This window comes from Astatotilapia calliptera, chromosome 17 (genome assembly GCF_900246225.1).
Source record: "Astatotilapia calliptera chromosome 17, fAstCal1.2, whole genome shotgun sequence".
Taxonomy (NCBI): Eukaryota; Metazoa; Chordata; class Actinopteri; order Cichliformes; family Cichlidae; genus Astatotilapia; species Astatotilapia calliptera.
The window spans coordinates 7,021,558-7,033,547 of NC_039318.1; the positions used below are offsets into that span (position 1 = coordinate 7,021,558).

Sequence of the window (11,990 nt, forward strand, 5' to 3'; positions counted from 1 at the left end):
GTATTGTATTAAAAAAAGGCTGCTCGGTGACAGGCGTATGAAGGGTAAGCCAAGCAGTGACTGTCTCACATCTGAAAGCTAATTCTGAGTCTGACCTCAGAATCTCAATGAGTATCTGCAGTAAGTAATTCTGCAGGAGGAGCACAAATGTCAACACACGTACAGGTGTGACCACCATATTTATCACCTGACAGGGTGGTGTTACACTTGCAGTAATCTAATGCCAAACAGACTTTGAAGTTTAAATCTCCACCCGATTAAATCTTCGAAGTACAGTTTAGTCCAACAATGTGACAAATGTTTATTTATGTGTAAATGCATATTGTATATATGCATACCTGTGGAGATATTTGTTGTAAGCAAAGGTGCTGCAAGTAGTAAATCAAATAACATAAGGGCATGTTCAGCATTTAAGTGTTACACAAATACTGTGCATAATTACGTGATATAATAATAATAGTAACTAGATTTATCTAGATTTACTGGAAATCCATACACTTAAAGTTCTATCCTAATGAAATGTCAGTGAACGTAACGCTAAAGAACGCAAAACAAAGATTAAGGCCAAATACATTCAGTGATAAAAAGATCAGGAGAAAGGCAGAAAAAAAGCAAATGTCAATGCTGAACAGTTAAATCCATCCTTGTGTTTAAAATGTGGCACGAGTGCTATCATTATCCCCAATCAGCATCAATATTACAATTGTTAACGGATCATCATCGTGTGGTTTCATTAAGAGGCCTCTGTATCAGAACCATGAGTCCGGGGTTAGAGGAAAGTAATTCAGTTTTTGCTTTTTCACTTTAAATACACTTAAAAACATGATGTGCTCCTGCTGTAGTGCACAGACGTACGGCACTGTATTTCCCTCAGACCCTAAAGTAAAGTAGCAACATAAATTTGAATAAATAAGTAAATCAGATTAGACTTTAGATCGCTTTGCTACTTAAGCATTAAAGAATACAACATTAACTTGCACACACAAATATTAAAACCCAAATTTTTAGGGTTAAACTTCTGATTTGAGTCACAATATACAGTTCAAAATGAAGAATGAGGTGAAATGAAGTGAAGTATTAAAAAATAAAATGTATTTATTTTGATAATCTGAACTGTTTTACTTATAAACAGCCTGAAAGTGTTATTTACACTGTAATACACATTAAAAATACATTATGGACTAATTGTGTATGCTAGACGCCAAACTGTTTAGAACAGGTTTAAGACATCCAATAAAAAATACAAGTCAAAAATTAAAACACAACAACAACAAACAAACAAACAAAAACACACCATCCAGTGATTTTAACCCAGTTAATAAATCCAAGGTTTTTTTAACCTGGTTTTGACCAAACAGTTCTTCTTCTGATGTCTTCAAGCATTACTTAGAATAACACAGCCATGCTCATGGCTTTAACCAAAGAGCCTGACGTTTTTGGACAAACATGAACACTGTGAGTTTGGTACCCCCTGCTGGTGAAGTGAGATTTTGTATCCAGTTCTTTCCCTGGGTCAGCTTTGTGACCTAAAATACCAAAGTAAGTTGATATCACCTGTCCAACATTAAGCAGAAAAAGCCCAAATGGAAAACGTTTTTATTCCCAGTCTGAAATTTTAAGGGCTTAGCCTGTGTGCTTACCAACATGATTTATGTAAACACAGGGGCCATACATGGATTTATTTGTCATTGTGCATAAGCTACAAATGCATCACTCTAATGTGTTTTCTTTAGACCACAGGCAGAAGCTGCCAAGCACGCCACTAGTCTGCAATTAGGCCTGATATGGTATAATGAAGCTGTAATCACAGACCACGATACACAAAACCCTGTGCACACGCAGACTCACACACTGCATTAAGTAGGAACATTTGGTGTGCTACATGAAGAGCAGCCTGAATCTCTTTCCTCTACTTTAGGACCATTCAGGCATGTCCCTGAAATAATGAGTGAACAGCACTCGCAGAAGCAATTAAGAAGCTGCGCAAGGACCCACAGCCTTAAGATCTACGGACACTATTTTTAATTTAGAGCAGTAAAAGATCAAAGACTAAAGTCAAAAAGTCTTTTTTTGTGTGTGACTTAAATCTAAGGAAAAAAAAAATCTTATGCAAACCTTATGTTTAAGTGAGTTTAAGATTTTCAGTTAACTGTCAAAACTGTCCCTTTTAATTTTCTGTCACTCAGTTTGTTTCCCTGCTCTTGCACATATTTAGGACACCCTCGCAGCCACTTTTCTATTTTTGAAAAAGAAAACCACAGCAGGCCGTGTTTGACCACCTGACCTGACAAGTCATTTCAGACTGATTTATTTTACCAGTGTGTGTTAAGTACTAACATACCACATACAGGAGTGTGTTTGTGTGCACTTACATGCAGTTTCACATTTCTTGCACACTAATTAGTGGTTGGACTTTCAGCTGGAAGCATGTGGTATGTGTATACAGTTACATTAGAAACAAGGACTTTCCATGGCCATACTATAACTGAGGTCACTTAACTCTTCTAGCCCTCAGGACACAAACCGTATCAAAAAACTAAAGTATGTGCTGTGCAGTCCTTCTAACATGCCAATGAAACATGAAATGAAAATAGTGGCATGACGGTTAATATATCACAAGGCTCATCTAAAATGTCCTTGTGTTCAAAGGGATAACGATGCAGAGCGGGAAAATATACAATATACCTGCCTTCTACTAAAGTAAGAATCACTGAATAACTTGACAGACGTAGATACCTGTGGTATCAATGTGAACATCCTAGTAATTAAAAAAAAAAAATAAACTGATCTTGTCTGACCTTTGATCTTCAAACTCATCCGAGAATTTTAGTAAAGCATTTTTCTTCAACTCGACTTTTAGGGTTTTCCATTAAGGAGTAGTACTTGGTACTGGGGTTCCAAGTACAGCTGAGTCAATCAGAAAATGTGATGTCACGCTGCATGCCGCTCAATGTTGTCACTCAACGAGTAATGAGAGGAACTCCTTCACAAAGCTAAAATTTTTGAAACCCAGCAATCAGGGAAACCGTGACACAAAAACCAACGCTGAGGACCCCGAGTTGAGCTGTAGACCAAGCAGCGGACATCCTCCATTGTTGAGCTGCGTTTATGTCGCATACAAATGACATCATCTTAGGACTTTCAGACGCATTGCTATAACAACCCCACGCACATTAGGCGCTAATCTATTGTAAGGGGAAAAGACCAAAAATGAGTAGTCGAGCTGAGCTGAGCCGGTGCTAGTGGAAAAGAGGCTGTAGCTACACCTGTGGTATCAATTTCAAAAGCCTACGTCGCCTCATTCTCTGGTTATCGCATTCGCAGGATTTTCAGAAAACTTGACCCCTGACGTCGAGAACTCATGAGAATTTGTAGTAGATGCACCTATGTTTTTTACCATTTACAACTAACTGCAGCTGGACTTGGCTTACATCTCTTTTCCTGAATAAATAGAAGCTGACAGACTTCATTCAGAGGAGGACTCGGCCTTTAAGGAGCCATCAGCAGCCGTTATGAGCAACAGCGGAGATGTGTGCACGGATTCTTAGCTTTATGATTATTATTACTGGCACAGGCAAACACTCTATCCAGTGTTGCTAACAGTGGAGTCTAGGGAAGGAGGCAAGGAAGGAATGAGAGTGTATAAAACACCAACAAAGGATGAAGGAAAGAGGCCTGTAGGTTGAACATCAAAAAGCTTGCGGGGTCATACTGCAATCTAGTGCTGTTTTCCCAACCAGAGGGGTTGAAGAAAGAAGTGCTGGTCTCAAAGCCAAAGTAAAGTTTTACTGTGGAACAGAGAAGGTGAACCTGTCCTCTTTGTAACCCCAGCTAATAAAAAAACCACACTATCAACCAGAACCCCTGCCCAGCTCCACAGCTTTGCCTTGGCACTCAGGTGGTCTCCCATACCTCACACTCTCTCAACCCAATACTTCACACCAAGACAGCAGTCAAAAGTATTCAGGCCGAGCAGCGTGTTGCCCTGAAATTTATGAACAGTAGTTAGCCAACTGATTTACAGCATCGCAGTGACCCCGGTGGCCTGACAAGTGACTTCTGAGATGTTGTATCCAGATGCCTGCCTGCTTGCCTCCTGCATAGGCTCTCAGTAGTCAGTAATAGTAAAGCCATGACTGGTGAAATAAAAATGAATTAACACTGTTATTCTTTTTTCCTGTTAAAGAGGGTGAGGGGAGATGGACCTTTGCTTGTTAAAGGAATGTGAGATGTTGAAAATGACTTTCCAAGACCGCTGAAAGTTGTCTCTCCAGGGCCGGATTCTGGTAAAGGTCAACGGACTACTTTTATTCCCTACCATGAAATATTTCTCAGGTTTCTGCTTAAGTTTGCTTCAGTGCAAATCATCACATGGCAACAGAAATTCCTCTTATATCTGTACGCTACATATGACATACACACACACCACTGATATCTAGGTCATGGACAGGTTATATTATTTCTACTTCTTTAGATAAAGCAGAACAAATACATGGAAGAGTGAGACGTAAAAAGACTATGAGTAAAGGAACAGGTAACGAGAGCAGAATCTTCTCGTGTCATATCGATATAACATTTATAATACATTGAAAATGTTGAAAGTTTGACACAAATTATGTTTCCTTTAATATTAAATTGACTAGATTAGAATATCTTGGAAATAGTAGTTAAAATCCCAGATTATATCTTTATTCCTTTTATCTGTAGGCAATAACTTTACAGTCTATGAGCTTTATAACAGAGTACTAACAAATTCCATCTGTATGATCTTCAGTACAGTCAGAAAACAGGAGCTGTTCTTTATACTAAACTAATCCAGTGATGCTGTATGTTAGACACTCTTTGCATCTAGAATGATGGTTGGCAAAAGAGGCTAACACTTGAAACTGCTAGTGTGACATCGCCATCAGCATCTCATCACACATCTCAGAACAGATCTGACCAATTCCAGCCACTCCATTTCGAAACAAGCACGCTGGAACACAAAACACGCACTGGTACTGAATACACAAATAGTATAATAACACTATAACATCAGGACCAGCTCGCTGTCGCTTGATGTTGACCTGTGCTCACAATGTGCTCGCACTAATCAACTAGCGGAAAAGTGAGAAAACGCTAGAGTCCAATGGTGTGCACCATCTTTATTTCGTTATCCCTGTAAGAAACACCTAACGATAAATGTGAAGTACTGTGCAACCATCTGGAGCCACCCCCCATTCCTTAACATTTTTCTAAGAAAATGGAAAACAAATGCAGTGATTTATTAAAAGTGTGCAAATGATGCAAATACTTAAGTTGTTACTTTCTAATCATTTTACAAATAATTATAGCTCTTGGTGGCAAGTTATTTTTCTGAACCTACTAATAAACTGACAAAATTGATTACAGCAAACAACACAATACTTAACATCTAAATACATTCATGTAAAAAAAAAAGAGAGAGAGAATCATTGAAACATTAAAAATGAACTTTGGTTAAACTGTGGTATTAGTTATGCTAAAATAAGGGGCATACAAAATAAATGGCCCACTGTGTAAGTTGGGCTACAGCGTAATTTTGCCACTGGTAGGATAAATCAGGTGTAAGACTGCAGCTCTTTACGTTTTCAGACTTAAGAACAAAAATCCAAACAAATATGTTAATACACTATATAATAAACAAACAGCCCTAAAACGGCTTTTGCACAATTCTAATAAGCCTGAAAGTCGTGACTTGGTAAGATCTCTCTTAGGCAAGCTTCTTGTAATTAGTATTCATGAATAACAGTCAACAAAACATTTTAAAAGTGGACACAATTGCCAGAATTTGTCAGTTTGTCCCGGGAGCTATTCATTTGAAAAATCCCATTAGGGTTGTGTCTTGCACAGGGCGCTTCAACGTACAGACACAGGAGCTGGGGATCAAACTACCAACCTTCTGAATAGTTGACAAAACAACTGTTAGATACAGATATTTCTCTAATAGGTTGGTGGAGATCAAAGAAGAGCTCAAAGGAAATGAAAATTTCATTTAAACCTGCACATAAAAACATCTTTAATTATTTTTATTTCCTTCAGTGTTTAAGCTTTTTTGTGTGTTCACAATCCTGTTATGAAACACGTAGCTGAAAGCACAAAATTGATGTGAACAAAAGAGTGTAAAGCAAGTATTAATGCACCCTAACAATACACCCTGTATTAGGGCTGTTCGATATAACGATATATATCGGATGACGATATAAAAACGTCTACCATTTCCTATTACGCTATCGTTTGTTTCGTCGTGTCGTAAAATAAACTGTTCACAGCAACATTTTTTCACTGTAGTGGCTTTATTAATTTCTTCAAGTTCTCTCTTTCTCTTATATTTAATATAACCACACTATGGACGGACAAGCGCCTGTTTTTAGGTTAGCAAAAGTGACGGTAAAACCATCGCGTGGCTCTGCTGTCCGCTTGTTTGTGTTCCACGTAAACCTTTCACAATAAAGCTCAAGATCCTGTTGAGACTTTTCAAAATAAACTGAATCACGTGAAAGAGTATTCACAGTGCTTACGGATGAGAAGCAAAAACGAGCCGTCAGATGCTAAAACCTAAACCTTAGACTCAAACGTTAGAACAGGCGTTTCCCTGCGTAATAAATACAAAGAAAAAGGCGGTCGTTACAACCTGTGGCTAAAAATATAGTTTTATGCATTGGTTAAAACACTCGACTCCAGGTACAGGACACGCAGGTGGAAAAAGTTCACGTAAGTCGAGCTGCCCGAGATTCACAGAATTTACAGAAAATATTACGTTTTTGTGATTTATATCGTTGTCAGGACGATAAATGTTTTATATCGGGGATATGAGATTTTGGTCATATCGCACAGCCCTACCCTGTATTATTTTGCTAATGGCAATGAAAAAATTCTGTAGAACACATGTGAGTCATCTGAATGTGCTTTCTGCACTAGTAAACCTGCAGTCGCAAGATTTTCAAAGCTGTCACATGCAAAGTTCGTACAGGTGTTTTTTTTACACATCAACACTAAATGGATCACGTACCAGTTCAAAATTATATTTCTGCACTGCAAAGCTACCAAAGCACTGTGTGATCTCAGTGCAAAGCGTGTTCACTTTATCAGCAAAATGCATATTTGGGAACACTGTAGTGGTGACTTGGCTTGACACTGTTTGGTAATAGGGAAAGTGAGCAAAGTTCCTTTGCTGCGTTTGACTGACTTGAAAAGACCTTATACATACGCATCATACATATCTGTGATCACACAGCCTCATCCCCCAAGCTGAAGGTTTAGTGTAATAAGAGGCTTAGTTATGTCGCACAGAAAAACCAACTTACACCTCCACTTTTTGCCCCATTGCACTATAGTGTTCTGTTCACCCCCTGCATCTTCTCCCACATCATTCCTACAAATCTACCTTTTTCGCAGCGACTCCATCTGTTTTTTAGTCGCATAAATTAGTTCCAAGCAGTTTCATATCAATTACACATTTAGATACTTCATTAAAGATTCCTTTTGCCCTGGTTGTAGTATGCAATGATTTAAAGCCCAAACGTTCCTCTATGACACATAAACTGCAGCCCCACAGATGAAGATGGCCAGCTGTGCTGTGTCAGTAGTGTCAGTGCTCTCATCCACAGCCACAGAGTACACAATGAAATCTTTTCCCTTTTCCATCAACTGTGCTTGTAAATCAGAGACAAGATCACACATCCAATCAGCAACAGTATTTGTGCTTAAGCCAACATTTGAAAATGCTTGTGTTTCTGTGGACACAAGATGCCGCACACTTTAATCGTGGAGTATTTCAAAAGCTCTTCCTCTTTCTTCTCTGCTACTACAAAACCTGCTTTCACAGCAGCTCTCTGGCTTTGCTTTGATGTGACATCAGATTATCAGATTCTTCTCAAACTTCCAAATTCTGCACCTACTGCTATGTATCCAGGTTTTTGTACTTGTCCCAATGTCGTGTTGCATAGCGCTGTTTTTATTCTTTAATTGCTGGCAATGTCAATAAAATGATACTATCCCTCCCTCCTGTTTTCAAAATACACTCTTAGCTTAGCCATTTCTTAGGGACTAACCTAAATGTCAATATATAAACTCTGACTTGAATTCATCCACATACTACTGTGTAGAGGTGGGAATCACCATACATATTATTGCAATTTTTAAAAATATTTTGCAATATTCAGATTCTGTACATAAAGTTAAACTTTATCAATATTCATTATATCTAATATCAAAGTCTCGCACTCAGTCTTTCTCTCATTTCAGTCAGTTTTATTGTTAACAAACTGAACGGTTTGTATTACAGTCTAGTCCAACTTAACTGAATGCAACCATCTGGTACAATTATAGCTATTCTGAACTATGCAATTTATGAAAACTATGCAGCCCCTTCAGCAACTGAAGAATTTGAAAGTAAATTAAAACAAAATATAATTTTACATTAAATAAAAAAGTTTTAAACTGAATTAAAATAAAACATGTCTTAAATTAAAATAAGTAAACTGTCATGTTTATTGCTGCCAAAAAAAAAAAGTTAAACACATTTAGACAGTGAAGGAATGTCAGGATTCTTGCTCAGAAAAAGGATCAACATGCTCTGAAGTCAGAGCACAAAAACTTTTTTTGTAACAAAATATCGATTTCTGCTGTCCCTGTATCGATACATTATTAGCAAACAAAATATCACGATACTACACAGTATCGATTTTTTCCCCCACCCCTACTACTGTGTTACTAATGCATTATGGGACCGTTGTTTATACAAGTCTGAGTTATATGAGACAAAGATTGCTTTGGGATTTTAACCTTAAATGGTGGACTTTAGAAACTCATCAGACTGGTGAGCTGCTGTGTTGTAAAATGACAAAACCATACATATGACCAGGATGTAAGCTCTTTATGCAGTGGAGTTGGATTTTTATGCTTTCCAAAGCAACAAGGAGATGAGGTCATGAGGATGGCTTTGGGTAGCAGCTAGAAGAAAGAAGAAAAAAAAAAACGACCTTCAACAACATTTTGGAAAATACTTCAAGTACTTACTGGCGAGTTAAAATTCTAACACATTTAACTGCTGTAGTTACATGAGACTATACACCCTACAGGGAAATCTTTAGGTTTTAAGTGTGTGTTCAGGGGGACTGAATACCACCATTACACCTCGGGCACTCTTACATCTCGGGCACACAGAAATTGTTGTGGCTTCTTTGACACACATCAACAGAGAGCAAGGGGACTACACCCTAAAAAGTTGTGCTTTAAGTGTATGCATTGCCATGAGATGCAAAGATTCAAACTGAAAACTGAAATACAAAAATACATAAACTATACAGTATGTGTTTCCAGGGAAAAAGATGTAGAAATGTGTGCACATATCACAGAAAAATGCCTCAGAGTCACACAAGCGTGAATGTGAGCTTGAAGCCATTTATAATTATTAACATGTTTGATGAGCAGGTGATCCCCATAAAAAGAGTCTGAGAAAATGTCCGGGAACATAGCAGTAGTAGTAACTAAAAATAAAGTTACCATTCCTTGTGTTTGTGAGGATCAGCCACAATAACACACCTTTGCCTAGCTATCTAGCTTCTCTCTGTATTACATCATACAGCTCCAGCAGATCCCAGAAGCAATGTCTGAGATCTCTGTTCAGAAGAGTGCAGTGCCAGGAACAGCAAAGAATCTCCCAGGCCTCTGGTAAAGGACCCGAGCTTTAGGGATAAAGGAGAGTGTGGGGAATGCAATTTTTTTTTGTATGTATGTATTTAATTATTTCTTTATTACAATGAAAGGCTGACCATATCGAATTAATGTCTGAATATAAATGAAATAAATGCGAATATATTGAATGAAGAGTGATGTTACAGAAGCTTTGGCATCACCTGTTGTTTTAGATGCGTAATGTTAAAACATGTCATGTGTCACAGTGTCACACTGTTACTTCTTGTTCGAGTTGCATGCTTTAAAATAGGCTGTAATAAACTGGCTATGCTTCAGCATCCTATTTGGACCTTTATGTTTTGCACTCCACTTCACTCAGTGATTCATTTCATTTTCTTTTTTCTTTTTACTTTAATGTCTACTTACTGTTAGCTGTTGGCATAAAAAAATTACACTGTTAAGTTTGTAAGAAATAAGGAAAATTTGAATTTAATTTTACATAATCTTCCTTTAGGACTGCTGTGTGTGTGAAGCTGTGTCATGGTGACATTGCTTTGTTCAAAAAGAGCACATGTGCTTCATCCTTCATAAATGCTGACAGTTAAGCTGCTAGATTTGTATCACTCTGGGAATAGGAAACATCCGGCTCCACAGTAAAGAACTTGTTCAATGGGCTGTTGCTACCCGGAGCTTATCTTTCCAGGAAATGATGTGATGATTAAACAGCAGTAAGTTCAGAGGATTTGCAGCTGACCAGTAATGGAAATAATTTATAGTAACTGATAGTTTCGTCCAAACTAGTCTACAAATTGATGATGTGACACGATGACTTGTGTTTCTAGAGTAGTTACAACACTGCCTTTCGTTATGGTTTGCTGTGTGTCATTCACTATGCCATTCACGGTCTGCAGTGCGTCTCTGGAAACAACAAATTTTATTGTAATTTACCGTGTATTGTATTGTAATCATAAACTTGTACACATGGGTTACTGTGTAGCATGGTTTGCAGGATTGCTGGTGGCTACTTTCAAGTCTTAGGCAACTTTTTTTGTTTAGGTTGTTTTTTAAATCTCAGCTGATGGTTTACAGAGTTTAAAGGTTTAAGGTTAATTCTACACAGAGACACCTAAACATTCATGTTCTGTCATTTTTTAATTTAAATGTTCACATCACCACGTTGTCTGTGACCAGAACAGGTTGAAAAGCTGACAAACCAGAAAGCATGACGAGTTCCACCTGAACTACCTATTTGACTCCCTTTATCTGACACCAGTGCGCTGTCACTGGCTGTGTGTGGACTCACAGAGCCAGAAACGTGTACTCTGACGACATTCTTGAAAACTTGGAAGTATACTACAAAGACAACTGACTAGAAAGAGCAGAAGCGTTTTCTCTTAAAGCGTGAATGAGACGCAAAATTAATTCCCTTTCTGGGAGAATTTCAATGCGACATAAAATCGCACACATCAACAATCCTATGCAAAATACACAAAGAGCACATTTGAATGGGATGGTGAATTACCGCCTTTCTAACTCCTGACAGGTGTAAGTGACACCGGCAGCTTTAATCACACGTTTCCTCTCAAAATTAACCACGAACGAGGAGGTACTGAGGCTTTCGCCAGCAGTGACGATTAAAGTGCGCCATTGGAAAGCAAGGTTTTATAAACTGGGGTTTGTCCATCCCATCCCACAGTGCAGTAACTTTACCTGCCCGGTGATGCCGGTGATAACGGCTACTTTCTTCTCATTCTTCGGCTCTCCATGAACATCGGAGCTAACGGTGGCAGTCTCGAAGCACTGAGCCATCTCTGACCGGGTGAATGTTTACGGTTTGCTGCCTCACTGACCAGCCGGACCCAGCAAAAGGCTTCCGTCAGTTTACCGTCTGAGTACCACCGACCCTCCGCCGCATCCGTAAACCAAGCTGGAAACCGCTGCACGCTGTTACGTATGAGGAAGCGTGATGAAGTTGGCCAATGGGAACCGAGCGAGAAGAAGCAGTAAAACACGCTTGCCTAAAGAGAGGAAAGCCTGTGAGCGCTAAATAGTTTTTTCTTGCAACAGCGTCACTAGAAGGACGGAGGGAGAAATGCAACCAATGACTGTTTCTAACAGCTAAGAAAAAGACTTTTGAACACTTCGCAAGTATTTGTTCACAATATAGGCCATAACTCACAAACCTGAGCACAACTGAAACTTTTAAATGTAGTTTAAAAATAAAACATTTTAGAGTGATCCTGATTATTTTCTGTTTTGTTTATATTATAGGCAGCACAATGTGATTAGCACTGTTGCCTCACAACAAGGAGGTCCTGAGTCTACGGTGGTGA

The 11,990-nt window shown here is 38.5% G+C and overlaps 1 protein-coding gene across 1 annotated transcript in view; it reads right to left on the minus strand.

Moving 5' to 3' along the window:
- Positions 1-11,644, minus strand: part of gmds (GDP-mannose 4,6-dehydratase) — a 195,309-nt gene extending 183,665 nt beyond the window's left edge. The window contains exon 1 of the mRNA XM_026147546.1: positions 11,368-11,644. Within this exon, the coding sequence (XP_026003331.1) occupies positions 11,368-11,466 (99 nt within the window). The 5' untranslated portion in view covers positions 11,467-11,644. The remainder of the gene's footprint in view (positions 1-11,367) is intronic.
- Positions 11,645-11,990: the final 346 nt, after the last annotated feature.